The sequence below is a fragment of the Fomitiporia mediterranea genome (genome assembly GCF_000271605.1).
Source record: "Fomitiporia mediterranea MF3/22 unplaced genomic scaffold FOMMEscaffold_3, whole genome shotgun sequence".
Taxonomy (NCBI): domain Eukaryota; kingdom Fungi; phylum Basidiomycota; class Agaricomycetes; order Hymenochaetales; family Hymenochaetaceae; genus Fomitiporia; species Fomitiporia mediterranea.
Genome location: NW_006760388.1, coordinates 911,843 through 928,266, shown reverse-complemented (window position 1 = coordinate 928,266; position 16,424 = coordinate 911,843). Strand labels below are relative to the sequence as shown.

General features: G+C 46.9%; 5 protein-coding genes across 5 annotated transcripts; 2 read left to right on the top strand and 3 right to left on the bottom strand.

Annotated features, from left to right (window-relative positions):
* Nucleotides 1-4,227: 4,227 nt before the first annotated feature.
* On the top strand, nucleotides 4,228-5,556 carry FOMMEDRAFT_118476 (ribosome recycling factor). The gene is made up of 4 exons (XM_007263490.1): nucleotides 4,228-4,652; nucleotides 4,724-4,821; nucleotides 4,874-5,012; nucleotides 5,067-5,556. Exons 1-4 carry the CDS (start codon nucleotides 4,449-4,451, stop codon nucleotides 5,145-5,147), a joined length of 522 nt encoding a protein of 173 aa, XP_007263552.1. The 5' UTR covers nucleotides 4,228-4,448; the 3' UTR covers nucleotides 5,148-5,556.
* On the bottom strand, nucleotides 5,515-6,751 carry FOMMEDRAFT_79656 (uncharacterized protein; the record flags this gene model as incomplete). The annotated part of the gene is made up of 3 exons (XM_007263489.1): nucleotides 5,515-6,128; nucleotides 6,194-6,562; nucleotides 6,628-6,751. The coding sequence occupies 3 exons, from the start codon at nucleotides 6,749-6,751 to the stop codon at nucleotides 5,515-5,517; spliced, it is 1,107 nt and encodes a 368-aa protein (XP_007263551.1).
* A 1,196-nt stretch (nucleotides 6,752-7,947) lies between these two features.
* On the bottom strand, nucleotides 7,948-9,477 carry FOMMEDRAFT_152706 (fatty acid-2 hydroxylase; the record flags this gene model as incomplete). Its single annotated transcript, XM_007263488.1, has 8 exons — nucleotides 7,948-7,991; nucleotides 8,057-8,154; nucleotides 8,209-8,236; nucleotides 8,293-8,414; nucleotides 8,451-8,806; nucleotides 8,869-8,950; nucleotides 9,009-9,129; nucleotides 9,189-9,477. 8 exons carry the CDS (start codon nucleotides 9,475-9,477, stop codon nucleotides 7,948-7,950), a joined length of 1,140 nt encoding a protein of 379 aa, XP_007263550.1.
* A 316-nt stretch (nucleotides 9,478-9,793) lies between these two features.
* On the bottom strand, nucleotides 9,794-12,677 carry FOMMEDRAFT_165841 (uncharacterized protein; the record flags this gene model as incomplete). Its single annotated transcript, XM_007263487.1, has 5 exons — nucleotides 9,794-10,922; nucleotides 10,975-11,219; nucleotides 11,270-11,950; nucleotides 12,005-12,324; nucleotides 12,593-12,677. 5 exons carry the CDS (start codon nucleotides 12,675-12,677, stop codon nucleotides 9,794-9,796), a joined length of 2,460 nt encoding a protein of 819 aa, XP_007263549.1.
* Nucleotides 12,678-14,201: 1,524 nt separating this feature from the next.
* FOMMEDRAFT_77625 (uncharacterized protein) lies at nucleotides 14,202-16,401 on the top strand (the record flags this gene model as incomplete). The annotated part of the gene is made up of 15 exons (XM_007263486.1): nucleotides 14,202-14,542; nucleotides 14,599-14,672; nucleotides 14,728-14,755; nucleotides 14,809-14,847; nucleotides 14,900-14,927; nucleotides 14,995-15,012; nucleotides 15,066-15,122; nucleotides 15,179-15,268; nucleotides 15,327-15,480; nucleotides 15,537-15,733; nucleotides 15,849-15,883; nucleotides 15,936-15,999; nucleotides 16,054-16,066; nucleotides 16,122-16,202; nucleotides 16,265-16,401. 15 exons carry the CDS (start codon nucleotides 14,202-14,204, stop codon nucleotides 16,399-16,401), a joined length of 1,356 nt encoding a protein of 451 aa, XP_007263548.1.
* Between the last annotated feature and the right edge of the window lie 23 nt (nucleotides 16,402-16,424).

Here is a 16,424-nt window from a genome sequence, read left to right as displayed (position 1 = left end):
GTATACGAGCCGAGAAGAGCAGGCGACTCCTCGATAAAGAAGACCTGGGCGCCAACGGCCGGCTGAGACCGAAGAAGGACTGTCACGCAAGTGCGGGCAAGCCGTGGTAGCCGACGCATGTACGTAATGATCTGTAAATCACAAATGTTATTTCCCCGGAATAAGCAGGACCCCAAAGGTGACCCCAGATCGATCCGGTCGTCCGCATAGACTTCGTCCATTATCCTGCCAGCTAATCATCGTCCTCCTCTTATCTTTGTCCCCACTCTGGCCTCCCTTCCTGTTGCCTGTCACACCCATTCCGCGCCCATGCGTCCTCCCTTGCTCCGCCGCTGTATGTCCCTGCTCCGCAGTCCTCACTAAACACGAACATGCATTATCGTCGTTTGTTTGCGTGGTCCATCTTAAATTCGCTGGCTGTCTCTGTCATTGCACTCTCTAAATAGAACAAATATTAATGCCCCCCATTCCACGCAAGCATTCGACGTCATCGCTCTCCAAAAAAACTGGCCCCCCTTCTACTCCCTTCATACACGTTTCGAAACAGAAATTTATAGAAACCCGAACATCGTTACAAGCTGTTGGCCAATGAGTCAACGCACACATCCGCCGCTCCCGGTCGGACACAGTACATCTGTTTATCCCGAAATCACCCTTACCTTACTTCTGTGCTTACTTACTTGCGGTGCCTTTCCGCGCGGTTTCAAAAAATGTTCGCAAACTGCAGTGACTCATCCTCTACCTGCCAAACCTGTCGCCAAGCCTGACTCTTAGCCTCCAGAACCATCCAACGAAGGAAACTGTAATTCCACTCGCAATTTTTGCGCGCCAATCGATGTCTGTTGCCTTTCTCTGTCCTCTCAATCCCTGTCTTCCTGGCAAATAAATATATAAATTAGCGGACTCATCGCTCAAAACCCGCCTTCCTTCGCAGTGACGCAAATCGTTCTCCATATACATAGCTGGTCGACGTCCATATCTTCCCTCAATCTCCATGATCAGGAAGGTATTTCTTGGACACCACAACGGAATGCCCAAATTAAAATAGATGCATTCTACGGAGCACGAAGAAAGAATTCATTCCCCACAACAGCACCGCCTCCTTTGCATTCTAATCTCGCCTGCCCAAAAGCACCCCGATCGCATCTTCAAATGAGCCCTCGAACTTCCTAACGGATAGTATGACGTGTGCAGTAAGTGCTATACAGTTTTAGGCGCTTGTTTTTCATTCACGGCTCAGTAAAGGATGATTTCTGCGAGGTCTTCTGAACGGAAGGGTAGCTATGTTGCCTGTGCATGGACGGTATAATTGCATTAATTTAGTTTATTCCGCAATGCGCAATCAAGATGAAGTGAAATTCCAACAGCCACTGTGCCGAAGACCCGAAGTCGCATTATTTGCGACCAGGTATTATTCTTCCTAATCTCTGCGCCCATATGCAACGGAATACCTTCTCGCCGTTCACAGCCAACCGGCCACTCAAGATCCATTCAAGAGGTTCTTTCTCCTTACTCATAAGAGGAACAGGACTACCATTGGAAATTCCAGTCCAGACCTCAGAAACTCGGGTCATCGGTACGCTGATGCGAATGTGGTGAGGTCATCGCGCGAGTGGATCGGATATATTGGGAAATTTCAGTCTCTTTCTCCAACCTTCTTGTAGAGACTGTAAACTGTCCAGACCGATCAGCACTCCTATTGCTATTGAGCGGTCTTCCGTTCGTTAGTCTTGGCCTGCAGAAGTACCTTGCTCTCAGTCCTAGTTTGGAAGAAATTCAAGATTTGGGCACATTTCTCGATCTTCAGCCCTCTTCCACTCTCCTTGCACAAACCCCATCCCCCTTTCTCGGACGCCGCGCCGATCCGACGAATAACCCGAAACGAAATGAAGGGGATGGAACTGCGGCTGAGAGTAACTCCAAAAATCTTGTCGGGGGGCTTAGCATCTTGTTCGTACCTAGCGGATGCGATATACCAAAGGAAGTATGTGTAATTGCACTGATCCTCATCAAATTTTGTTGAGTAACACATTTGAAGCAACTGCCTTGCATTCGGGATATCTTTATGGCTCGATCATGGAGAACCAAACACGCTGAAACAAGTTGACCTTGCAGATCCACCTTTCCGAAACCAGTCTTAGTCATTTTGTATATAAGTAGCCACGCGGTAGAAAACAGGGTGACTTGGATTATCAGGGATTGTGTAGGTCCTGTTCAGGCCCGAATAACAGCATTAGCACAAATTAATCAGGAGAGGGAGGGACCCACTAGGGATGCATAATGCAGCATGTTAGGCCTTGTAAGGACTCGTGTCGAGCATGTTCACCGAAGTACCGCAGGTCATTACTTTCCGCATCTGTAAAATGCATTGCTGATACTGAATGCTGGACTCTCCTCCATCTCCATCATTATTAGCGGATCCGTTTCAGAATATCACGTCACCCCTGCTGCAAACAAGTAATACGAATATCATGAAGTACCACCATCAGTGCAACGCATGTCTCGTCCAAGAAAGGGAAGTGCAGTGCACCAAAAAAGCAATATCATACCATCAATTCTTATTTCAAATCCGTCTGGTCTTTGAGACCGATACTGGCCGTGTCGTGCATGAAAAGACGGGTGTAGAAATAAGAAAGAAAACGAAATTCAGCGCCCGTACAACAGAGTCCGTTGACTCCATTCCCACATATCGTACCATAAATCAATGAAGCATTATATTCGCTTGCAAAGCCCCCTAGATGAGCAATAATATTTTAGGACCAAATATTTAATACATATCGATTGAATCAATCATCGAATCCCGCGGCTTTAAATCCCGCAACACGCTTCCTTGTCATCGTCGTCCGTCAGACTCATTGCATATGAACAATGAGAAAATAAGTACATTCTCGAACAAATTACATTGAATTGTAGTGAAATAAAGATCAAGAAGCTTGAGTTACTTTCGTAAGCGAGTGAAAGAACCTTATGGATGCAAAAGTTCGGTGTCTTTTTTTCGCCTTGCTTTCCACTATCTTTAATCTTATTCATTTTGATTTGATATTCGATAGTGGCCCGTTCCACTCTGAAGATCAAGAATAGATGGACAAATAAAGAAAAAAGATGAAGAAAAACAAGGTACTAGGTAGATCCTTTTGCTAAATCAGTCATAGAAGGTAGAAACTGACGTTCTTAAATAGCGCCATTCGTATGGATAGTAGCATGTAGGGAACGAGGAGAGAAAACGAAGCTTAAAGGAAGACCCGAAGACCCGTTCACAGATGGAGGACGCGGATAAACGTCATGATCCTGACAATCCCGTCCATCGTATCGGCTGCCTAGATTTGAATGGTTAGTTGCAACTTGCATAGGCCAGAAAGTATTAACGGCTCTATCTAGTCGGACCGCCCACGTTCCGAAACTTTCCCCTCGGGCTCCCACTCCAGTACCCCCACGCCTTCGAAATTCGGCATCGCTTATCAGAAACTCTCCTTATCTGCGTAATGTCGTATAGGGTTGGATGTTAGTGTATCTCTGATAATCCGATCGTTCGAATAAACGGATGTAATTGGTTAGGAAACTGGATATCATTATTTCATTGGACGGATTCCGCGGTATACATGGGCTAGGAGATTCCTATATGATCCATAGCGCAATCCCCCCACTGTATAAATGCCGGAGCACACGTGTGTCGTTTTCTCGAAGCCTTTTGTTAGATTCGTGAATATATTCAGTGATTATTGGTAGCTCGAGGCATTACCGGAGGCCCGTTGTGGAGCCATTGATTCCCGCCTTGTGTACTTCCAGTAATCGCTGTTTGATTTTTACACACCCTCGGAGCCTTGAGGTGTCTCCTATCCAATAATCTTTGGTCATCATGGCATCATTGGTATACTTCGTGTTCGACAGGCGAAGCGCAATGTATCAAAAAAGAGGTAATTGATTGTAGCAGGTTCCGGTGCGTCAACATAAAAGCAGAAAACGAGGTAGGTGCTCAGAAGCAACCGCTCTTATATTCATTTTCAAAGAATCAAGGCCTTCATGGCAGCGGGTCGGCATTACGCGCGGCTAAATGCGCCATGTCAGTCACGTGATGCAAACCATACCAAAACTTTCTTGTTCAAAGTGTAAGTCCTTAAGTTATGTACGGTTCTCTTCGTACACTCTGTCGTTTTCGACAGCCATCCTCATCTTTTTGCATATATTCTATCAGAACCTCTGTGCTATTATCTCCCCACCCTTGCCTCTCGCAATCTACCCGTCTCTACGCCTCCAAATCAAAAGGCGGGAAAGGGAAAGAAAAAGACACGAAAGCCAAGAAAAACGTAGAACGTTCGGTCAAATCTGGTCTAGCAGAGAGAGACAAATCCTGGGGCGGTCATAGTACCAATACCGATGGACTCGTCCCTGGCTCCCAGCAAGTGCTCTCGGGTGAGGCACAAGCTGAGTATGACCACGCGAATGGAAAGATGAAGAGTGCGATCGACTGGTTCCGACGCGAGGTAGCATCGAAAGAGATACAAGGGAGTGGACGCGTTACGCCGGATATACTTAAGCCTGTACGCGTCTCTCTTCCCGGTATGCCGGAAGGCGAGACGTCTGGCCTAACAGAATTGGCAACTGTTGGTGTTCGCGAGGGTACGACGCTTATCGTGACCGTGTTTGCAGAAGATGTGCGTACCTAGATTTCTTACTTCTAACGGCGTATTGAGTTTTTGTTATTAAAATTGCTTGATTTTCTCAGACGCTCAAACATGTCGAGAAAGCGATCTACGCCGCACGTATTCCTCATGTTGTGCCGCAAAGAATGGATAACCGGACTATTAAAATTCCAATGCCGAAGTACGTCGCTTTCGATTCTCGTAGATGTTTTACTTCCTAACACAGCTTGCAGGCCAACAGTCGAAGCACGCGCAGAACTTGTCAAGTCCGCTACGAAACTCGCCGAAGATACTCGCGTGCAACTACGTCGCGTCGAACAAACAAGTGTAAAGAAAGGAAACTACAAGAAACACTCAATAGCAATAGATGAGGTGCGTTTGACAATCTACTTTATCGAGGCGAGTATTTAATGCGCAACATCCCAGTTCCATGAGCTCCTTCAGAGGCATTTAAAAGAGGCAGATTCAATACTCGCTGATATGAAGAAGAATCTGGGCGTCAAATAAGCAACAGCTCGGTTACATCTATTTACTTTCGTATGTCTGACACGACATAGGCCGACGTTGGCCAACACACTAGATCGGAATAGTGAGCATTAACAGTACCGCATTTTTATGACTTTCTTTTCTTCGCTTTTGCGTATTCAATTTTGTGATCGAATTGCCTAATCAAAAACTTGCTCAGATTCTTCCTAAGCGGCAATTATATGCACTACCATATGGCCTAGAAAGCACGCTCAGTAAGAAAGGACCTAAACCAAAGGATCCTGATGTTGCTATTTAGTATATGTTACACGCGAACGATTTATTTTCTGCAGACTAAACAAAGTACTTCACTCTGATTCCTGAGGTCACTGGCGAACGCATTTCACGATCAGGTCCAAGAAACCCTTGGGGTCGTCCCAATGTATCTGCCATGGTATAACATGAGTAAACAACTAAGACTTCCAATAATACCTGTGTCACAACTTACGAAATGGTTTGCTTCAGCAACTGGAATGACCTTTATCGGCCTTGGATCCTTCCTCTCGTCTTCCCACTTCGCAAGGTCCTTCTTGAACTCGACGGCAGCCCAATGAATGAGCCAGATATCCTCAAGACCGAAAATATAGTATACTTTCATGTTTGGGAGTGGGCTATTGTTCGCACCGAGTAAGGCTTTCTCGAGCATATTGTGCAGCATAGGAAACGACATGTCAAAGTAGAATCTCTCGGAGCGAGCGTTTGGCGTCAAGTCGAGCGTCATCGAAAGCTCGTCGGTTGACATCGTATCAGTTGTACAGGGACGATAATGTTTCTCTGGTTCGTGCTGTATGAAGGCGTCCGGAGTAACAGTAGAGCCCGATTCGGAATCAGCCGGATGCTTGTAGTACGCTGATACCCATGATGCGAAGGAGAGCGGGGCGATCCTCATAGGATTCTCTGGTACATAAAATGGATTGTATGTACCCGGAGGGATAGGATATCCAAGGAACATATGTGGAGCGCCTGAAAAGCATTGAATGTTGAGGGGATATCAATCGAGAGAACAAGAGTTTATCCGCAGAACACACCATAGATGAAAAATGATTTCAGATAAGGCTTCAGTGTTTGAATGATCTCCGGCGGACAGGAATCCAAATACGCGAGAAACGCGATAGTCGTGAGGTTGCCGAGCGACCAGCCCAAAAACGCAAGACCACCGGACGACTCGGCAGGATCCAAACGCGGGATATTCAATTCCTTGATAACCCAACACAAGAATCTTGCATATTCAAGGCCTCTTGCGCGAAAGAAATTCATGTGAGCTACTTCATCATTACTGGAAAGTATATCTAGCTCTGCATCGGCGAACGGTGTCGAGTTGACATAATCTCGCTGGTTAAGAGCAATCAGACGAAGATCATTCTGCTGTGCGAGGGGTAAAAGGCGGGAAAAAACAGCTGTTGTCGATTTGCAAAGTTATATCTGCATTCAGAACTGCAGAGTTTGAATCTACGCGACTTACGTGCATTGAAAGTGTGCCCATGCACCAGAACGACTGTTGTATACGAAGATGTAGGCGGTGCTCCGGAGTCGATATATCCCAGCTTTGTTCCGTCGCCGTCCACTGGAACAGTTTGCCACTGCATCGTCAAATCTGATGGAGTGCAGACTGAGCGGGGTAGGATCGAGCTGTGGGGAAATACGCTGTTTACTTTATATCTCTGCCCTGCCGACTTCTGGTACTATCCATGCTTGAATGGGCTGGATAAACTTCATGTTATTATAGAGCGCCGCAACAGCCGACGCGCCATATTGGGACGAATCAGCAAGAAGTGTTCTTCTGGTAACGTAAAGTGAAAGAACGGCTTGCGTCGATGATCAGGCATTGTGCATCGGCACTGTCGGGGCCCGTAAAGTTGCGAAAGTGGGCGATGAGTTGTTCTACAAATGTTGTCGAAAATCGAAATCGCAGATTAGCTATATTTCCCCCAACATCATGATGTTGAAGGATGAGCTCTCCAAATATAGAAGAGTGTTTACAGCGCAGTGAGAAGCACATTGAATTCTTTTTGACTCACTTACACGAGGTGCATTGTGTGTATCAGACACTTTCAACAGAAGTGTTCTTGCAATATGCACGGAAATCGCTTGTCGATACTAAGTTAAGTACTGCCTTTTCCCAGAGGAGAATTAGTTGAGAAATTGAAGCAAATTGCCCAAAGACGAGAATCATCCGGACAGAAAGCGGTGATTAGGACGTCCCCGAGGCGGAAAGAGATCCACGAGAGTAAAATTTATCGCAGAATGGCAGGGAGTTTGTGACGACACGTATGAATGAGTATTCATCACCGCTCAGAAAGCTAGAGAGGCGATGGCATAAGACGGCTAAGTAGCAAAATGCACACAGATTGGACCTTTGACCACGGACGGGACCGTTGCAATCGCAGTTAGATCTTAGAGTGTAAAAAGAGACGATGAGTGGCGGCACAGAAGAACCCCAATTCAGGCGGAGTCTCAAACAGCTGCGAATATTCCACATCTAATCTGGATATCCTTTGGGCATACGAAGGCAAGGAGGCCCATCCTATGTTCGCTATCACTTTAGTATAGAAAGAACAGGCACAATACAAAGATGAGTGATGTCAATATTCAAACGAAACGACATCTAATATCCAGATGCACGATTAAGCACGACATATAATTTACACACGTGGGTATCACAAGCATACTGCAGACGACAAGCACCGTATATTTGGAAAACGATACATTGCAATCTCGGACAACCATCGAGCGTCAATAATGAGGGTCAATCGGTAGTCAGGAGCTTGCTGGATGTGGAACTTCAGAGGGGGAGCACGGTGTTGAAGACGTAATCCCAAATCTTGCCTATCACACATGCGACAGAGGTTCGTTAGCAGGAGACGAAAGGTAATAGGTGAAAAGGAACGCACTGGTCACACCAAAACCAAGCTCGAAATTTTTGTAGTGGTGAGCAAGATGGTACTTCTTCATCTCGCGCATGTACGCCGGAAGTGCTGTGTGATGCAGGCTAACAAATTATTCAGTGCTAGAATAAACAGGGACATGGCGGAGTATCACTTACGCATAGTGCATACAGTCATAAAGTACGTCTATAAGAACATAAGGCATAATGAACTAAAAATTATGAAGGTGTAGCCAAACTCACAGAATGCGAAGGCACCAGATATGACACCATTTGCCATGGCCGTCGGAAAGAGGTAGTATGCGAGCCGCGTAAAAGGGAATGAAAGTGCTGAAAACAGCACTGGGGGCATCACAAGACGAAGCCTGCTCCAAAGCGTCAATAATATGAATCACGTCTACATAATCCAAGCTACTAACCTATCCATTGGCACATAGTGGTGGATCCCATGCAACATGAAGTGCAGAAGAATCGCAATCGGCCGATCAGGCAGCAGCTCATCGATGTGGAACAAAAACCGATGCAACGAGTATTCCAGCATCGTCCAGATGACATTTCCTGCAAGGAAGCATGTTACGGTGGCCGCGAGAGCCGTTGGTGTAATGGATGCTATTACGGAAGCAGAGAAAGGAAAGAGCGGCGCGACAACGAAGTTTGGCAGTGGACGTGAGAAACCGAGCGCCGAGCGCAGGAAGAGGTTGAAGACAATAGGAAGCCAGACGATCGGTACGACATACCACTTGGTTCGAGTAAATATCTAAGAATACAGTATATTATCAATAAGAAAGAACAACTGCAAGGTGGGTGAAACATACTGACTTCAAGGTAGGCGGGACCAAACAGACGTACTGGCTCGGGCAGATGACGAGGCTGGTGTACCTGCTTGAGGTAGTAGGATTTGCTGTTATGAACGTGTATGGTATCAGCAAGACTTCGATAAAAATAATGAAAAGAAATACCTAAAATTAGCTTCCCATACTTGACGCATCAAGGGTCTACGAAGGTCGAGAAACTGATTCTTTTCAAAGTCTTCCAGTGAATCCGTGTTTTCAGGATAGAATTTATCATCTGCAACCCAGTCTAAACGAGAAAAGTGAGCTCTGAGAGACAGTCGACATGCACACACTGAAAACGCGTACCGTCACGGACAACCGTTTCTCCCTCGCAAAGTCTTCCAATAACAAAGTCATCTAGCATCTCATATGCCGACTCCGAGTGCTCGTGTTCATCCTTGTCTGCCATGACAGAGCCCACGTCCTTCCCAGCGTGATTAAGAATAAGGTCGTCTCCGCCAGGATGGTCGGCAAGGAATCCTGAGACATCGTACACTTTGCCGTTTCGCGATACCCAGCATGAACGACGTGTATTATGTGCAGCGACGTCCTCGACAGTGTAGATACGCCCCCGTTTAGACATTGTAGACGTCATGGTCGTCTGAAAGAGAGTCGTTGGTCGCACGAGGAGAAAAGCGACGAATTTTCGGAGGTGGCGAGACCCGGCTTCCGACGCGTCGCGCTTTCAAACTTTGATGATTCATCACGCATAAAAATAGAATCTTATCGCCGGGTCGGGAAGACATGGCGTCGGAATGAATTGCAGCGTTAACGTCATTCTGAATACGTTACGACTAGCTTGTTCCTAATATTGCCGTAGGTGCACATTGTTCATGTCTGATGGCACGACAGGTTTCCATGATCTCAGCATAACAGAGAACGCATGTAATACAAATACGAATAGGGATAACTCATAATCCTCGGAATGCATTTTTACTGCCACTCCTGACGTTGCTCCTTCTATGCGTCCTTCCATGTCTGTCACTCTCCGGCATGATTTTTCTTCGTCTGTCCTCTCCTTCGTCCCAGCCACGTTCAAGACCCGCACCGAACGTCGTACCTTTTTGTTTGCTCGTTTTGCGTTTGGAATTGCCGCGCACGCCAGCGGGCTCATCTTCGTCTTGTGCGCCCGATGAGTGCTGAGGAATCCATGAAATCTCCAAGTCGCCACCAGGATCGGCTAAGGCACCAGACGCGCGATGCTTGCCCTTCCCTATTGTCGATGCAGATACTCCCTGGCGACGCTGGCCAAACGTCGCATCTTTACCAAATGCAGGTGCGCGAGTTCTACCACTGCGACCTGCAGCCTCTGGTGCCGCCGCGACCATACGCACCTGCTTTGTCGGGCGGCGTGATGCGGTTGGAAAGGCGGACGCCGAGTTCTCTGGTCGTGCACGAGGATTATACTGATCCAAGTCACCTGCATCACTGCTATCCTCAGAACCGCTTCCTTCCCCAGCGTCGCTCGAGGTCGAGCTGCCTTCAATTGAGCCAGATCGACGATCGCTTTCTTCCTCTTCCTCTTCCACAGCCGTTTTTGGTGCTTTCTTTTGTGCAGAAAGCGAAGGATTGAGAAGATTGAACTCCCTACTTTCCTCGTCGACCTCAAATTCTGGATTTTCAAAGAGTGCTGAGAATCGCGGGTCATTGAGTAGGTTGGCCTTTTTGGGCTTCCTTGTGGGCACTTCTTCCATCTCCAGGTCACCAGCCTCTCCCGGGTCATCTCTGGTCTCCTCGGCTGCAGCACAGTTTATCCGCCTCTCCATCTTCTTTTCTTCGTGCCGAGCTACACGCCCCTCTTCCTTCTGTATACGTTGTGCTAGTACCTTGTTCACCTTCGGTACTTGGATATCCTTTCGTGCACGAATTCGGCTTTCTGCGAGCTTGTCGAGCTTCTCTTGTACACGCTTCGCGCGATGTTCTTCATATAAGAATGGGTTTGCAATCGCACGGGCTGCATCATACAGGCGTAACGAGAGGAAATAGCCATGCATGTAAGGTTTCAGCGCAGGTGTTCCGACAAGATGGTCCAGTCCGAGTCTAACATTTACCTAGTCAGCATGAGTAAACGTTAAAAAGGCGTGTTACTTGCCTAGAGAGGTCGTCTTTCTCGACGAACTTGTAATCTTCGTATACATTACGTACGGTCTGGTCCTCCATTTCTTCGGTGATGTTGTCCAAGAAGCTACACCATCTCGGAGCAGGTCCCAATTGCGGAATATAATAGCTCGTCATTTGAATGCCTTCATTTGCTAGTAATAGTAATCCGCTTGCGGGTATGTGATGCACATGGTTGATGTCGTACGCAGGTGTGATGGACACGAAATTACCCTCGGGCTGAGTAAAGGTAAATTGCAAAATTTATAATGACGGGTTGATAGCCGCACCTTATTCTTGTCCCATATTTTGATTACCTTCCTATCTGCACTGAGTACTAGCCCATCTCCCGCCATCCGACTCCCTCCTTCCATCCAGGAGACATTCTTTACGGGAAGCCCATACCCCAGATCCTTCATCGCGTAATGTCTTGGTGATCGAATATCATATAGCAATGTATGACCTGTAGACGTCCCGATAGCATACGACAAACCGTCTGTCCGCGATGTAATGGCAGTAACCGAAAGCCCCCTGCCTGTTTTGTCATCGTCAACTCCAGGCAGAGGAGGTGCAATGGACCCATTCACAGCGAGTTGATGACGCGGAAGTTGCAATAAGCCTACACGAGATCGAGATCGCGGATCCCAGAACTCAACGCTTGCATTTCCATCTATCCCGAACGCTAAAAGTTGGTGCGCCGGGTTGACGTCAATTGCATTTACACCAGCGACTTCCTCTCCTCCTTCTCCCTCCAAAACCAGCGGAGTCATGAAACGGCCCTGGTCGAGATTAAGGCGGTAGACCTCTGGTCCAGAAGCTCCGACGAGCGCATCACACGAAGGGAAATGATAATTAATGGCTCGCCCAAACCGGGGTATACGAGTACGGTAGTGAAACCCTCCTTGTGTGTGTAGCTCGATCGACCGGTCGGCTTGCAAGTGCAACGTCTTTGTCCAATCATCTGAAAGTATCTGCAACGAAATTCAGTAACAGATATTGTGATACAGAAAGTAGCACTCACTCACTATGAAATCCACGTTCTCCGCATCTGTGTGTCTCTCGAACTTAAGTGTTAATTGGTCGAGGTCGTACGCCCTCATTTGCGGTTTGTATACACCCGTTGCAATTGCATGGTGACCGTCACGGGTAGTCTTGATTCTATTGCTCGCCTCAGGAAATTGGAATTCTTGAATGAGGTCAATGGTTCCCTCTACATGTTCTTTGACTGCACGCTTCCCCTTCTTTGCGACTCGCTTTCGGGTGAGCCAGTCCGGGAGAGACGAAGACGAACCGGACGCTGCGCCATTGACGGTATAAACCTTGACAGAGTCCAAATCGTCCAGGGCTACCATTTCTTAAGAAAGATGGAGAAAAAAAGTCGACTTCCCGTTTCCAAAGTTCAGCACAGCTGACAGAAATGCCGCAACAGGTTTGGATCAGACTCAGAGTCAGAGTAAGACTGTTTGCAAAAACTTACCCCATTACTTTTTAAGGAAGTCTCAAAGTCACGTGAATTCATTTTGGTCAATCTGACAAAATTCCTTTTGTTCTTTTGAACTTGACGATGCGACTGACCAGTGACCTTGCCCACTTTATACTGACTGGTCACGCACCCCGGTCCTTCCCTGTGTGCAATTTCTCGGATACATCAATCACCCGCGAAGAAACGAAATGCAAGAATGCCTTTCCCTCCGTCATGGTGATTAGAAACTCGACAGAGCCAAACTCTAATACAATTTCTACCCTCCGTGATGTCGCATCACCCTGGGCAAAAGCCAATGATGCGCTTTGAGACTCTCGGAGCTGCTCGGAAGGAGTTTGCTGCGTAGCGCTCAGGCCAATCAATGGTCAGAGAATCGTGTACTGGCGTGCAACTTCGGCATGTTGGTCGTCACCCCCGTGTCGCGATTGTATGTCTATTATCTCGGGGCAAGGAGGATCTCGGGTTCGTCTTGCAAGGTGGTCATTACCAGACACTTCGTCGCGATAATCCACGATTTACCATATTCACGGTTGATGGATCGAAGCGCCTCCTCTGTCTTCAAGCTGCTGTGTCCATGGGTTGCTTGGAAGTGCTAGACCTTCATCTACATTTCCCGCTGGTTTATCCGTATAAATCCTCACGTTTTCCGAACCTCTCCGTTGTACACGAAGTCCGGTATAATGCGCAGCACAGGGGCATATATCGGCTATTATCTTGACCCGCATACAGGAACGACCCACCTTGAAAATTGCATTCTATACTGTAGTACCTTTGCGACCGGTATTGCCCTCAGAGCTATATGAATGGAATGAATGAATAGTTTCCCGTAAGCGTGGAGCTGAGCTGCCGACGTTTACTGACCAACAGATACAAATCATATCTAAACAAGTCGTTTTTAATCTTACGGGGCCGACGTACGTTCTATTCTTATGCTCCCCTCGATTTTCGTATCGATCTAAATATAAACCGTGTTCGTCATTCCGAAATCTCTATGTTTTCCGGTTTTTCAGGCCCGAAGTGTATGCTCTAAGGACTCCTCCATCTTCCGTTTTGACGCCCACAGTTACGACGAGTCTGAATAGGCCATTAAGTCTGCCGGGCCATCGCAGAACTCGAATCTGTGAGGTCACTTTAACAGGTATGGCGTGCTCATTCCAGGCATTTGTATGAACATTCCTAACAGCTATTGGTTGTTTCTCCAATAGCTGCAGTTGTCGGGAAAGGTTGGATAATTTTAGTCCAGCGTCAATATTAAACGTTTCAGGTGTTGTTCCGGTTCTCGTCCATCTGAACAGCACAAGTCCTACTACCTTGTTACGGAGGTAGACGGCGACCCTGTCGTCTCTGCGCTGCTGTTGTTTGTGAATTGTGTCTCTTAGTAGTATCCCTTCACCCGAAAGGACGTCATTCATTCAAACTCGGAATTAGATAACGTATGCTGCCCTGAGAGGACCATCCGTGGTCTGGCCGAAGATCAAAGAGAAGAAGTATACATGGATCTATTTTTGTCCTATTCTCGGCTGGCGTAGCAGCAGTACTGCGGTCGGAACGAAGTACTCTTGTGTTTTTCCTTTTCTATGGCATTTCCTGCGTGGAGTGCGTGGTGATATCTTGATTGTGGCTTTACCTGCCGGACCACGATGTCGGGGGAACGAAGAGACTGCGAGGTATATAAGATGTCCAAATCTTATGGAGCTACTCGACAGACGGAGACGACGAAAGCTGTCCTGTCTTCAAAGATGTACAAGGGGAACATCCTGTATTATCTTTTCCTCGCATCTACCGTTGCTGCAGCACCTGCTATTAGCGGCTCGAACTCGTCTGTAACCAGATCGTCCACCACTGTGCTAAACAGCTCAACGGGAGGCGGTAGTACTGTGTCTTCTGCTCCAAACGAGGCGCAGACCGTACCACCGGCCAGCGACGATCCTAACTTTCCGGAGTGGTCGCAAGATACACATGACAATGTACAGCCTATAAGGAACACAACTGGCGCTACGCAAATTGTCCCCGACGACATCGAGCTCAACCAGCAAAACCCAGACCTCTTTGCGCCCCCTACTACCGATAACGGGCTCATGTAAGTGAAGTTCCACATTTACTATAATTTAAAAGCTAACGACCTCTGCTCATCAGTCAAAATGCTAAGTGGCCATTTGCCCTGAGTAAAAATCGTCTTCAGACCGGCGGATGGGCTAGACAACAGAACGGTAATGTTATAGGCATTTGCAATGCCTGGAAGGTGTCTTAATCGGCTTTAAATAGTGGATGTAATGCCCATTGCTACGACAATGTGAATTTGTCGTCTAATAACCCACAAAATGTGCATTACTGACTAATACCAAGGGCCGGAGTTCAGATGCGCCTTGAGGCTGGTGCAATTAGGTTTGTTGGCCCTTATTTGACTTATTCCCAAAAAAACTGAATCTCAGCATAGGGAGCTCCATTGGCATTCCGTCGCAGAGGTATTGTTAACTCTGCTTGACCGCATACCATTGTCGAGTTATTACTGACTATTCTCCTATTCCTTAGTGGGCGTATGTGATAAAGGTAGGCGTCCAAAGAATTTTGCAATACACTAATACCAACGAAATTTTACGTAGGGAACTACCTCAATCACTGCTGTGGACACAGACGGTAGGAATTACGTTGCCACAGTTGTACGAGTTTTATCTGCATTTCGGCAAAATACTTTGTAACCTCTACATTTTCTCAGGGTCAAGGCGATCTTTGGTACTTCCCGCCTGGAATACCTCATTCACTTCAAGGAACAGACGATGACCCCGATGGAACCGAATTTCTTCTGGTTTGTACTGATTCCTTGAATAATATAGTATCATGAAAGCTGATCGATGCATTTGAAGGTTTTTGACTCCGGCACTTTCTCGGAGGATACAACATTCCAGTTAACCGACTGGACGGCACATATACCGAAGGAAGTACTGGCAAAGGATTTCCAGACCAATATCTCCGCTTTCGATCACATACCATCTGAGCAACTATATATCTTCCCATCCGGTAAGTGCGGCGTACTCTCTCCTCTGGTTGTGTTAATAATGAATAATCCCATTTAGAACCTCCTCCAAAGAACGAGACTGCTCCCTCGGATCCGAATGGCCAAGTTCCGCAAGCATTCTCATATAGACTCTCGGAGCAGCCTGCGACACCTCTTGCCGGTGGATCGATCAAGATATTTGACCCAAGCGTGTTCCCGGTTGCCACCACAATTGTTGGAGCTTTGGTCACCGTTGAACCTGGAGGGATGCGGTACGTGCCTCACAATATTTGTAGTGATCAATGGTATGGATACTTATTATGCACTTCAGGGAACTTCATGTTAGTCGATCTCACTAAATGTACAAATTTATTCCTGATTATTTTCTTAGTGGCATCCAACTGAGCCGGAGTGGAGTTACTTCATGTACGCCAGATGATTTCAATTCATTTTCCTTGCTTAAGTCCTTCGTTTTTAGCTCGGGAGAAGCACGTATGACTCTCTTCGCATCTTCGGCGACAGCGAATACGTTTGACTATCGGGTACGCTTTTACAAACAAATGCTTAGTGCATAGAGCTAATTCTTAGTGTCATAGGCGGGCGATATCGGTTTGTTCGGTTTGACCTTCGTTCCCTTCCTTACTAACGTGTTATAACTGTCCAGGATACGTTCCACCGTCTTATGGGCATTATATTGAGAACACAGGAAACACGACTCTCACCTATTTGGAGCTCTTTGCTTCGGGTCAATTTTCCATGTCTTTTTCGAATACAATGGTATACTGAACTGACTGTCTCGAATTATAGACCGAGTAGAAGATATCAGCTTGCAACAATGGCTTACACTCACCCCGCCTGCTCTTGTGAAAGCTCATCTCGACCTTGATGACGAGACAATTGCTCACCTAAACAAGACCAAGCAGTTTGTTGTGGGTCCAAACTAAGATGAGAGGATTGAATGTGGAAT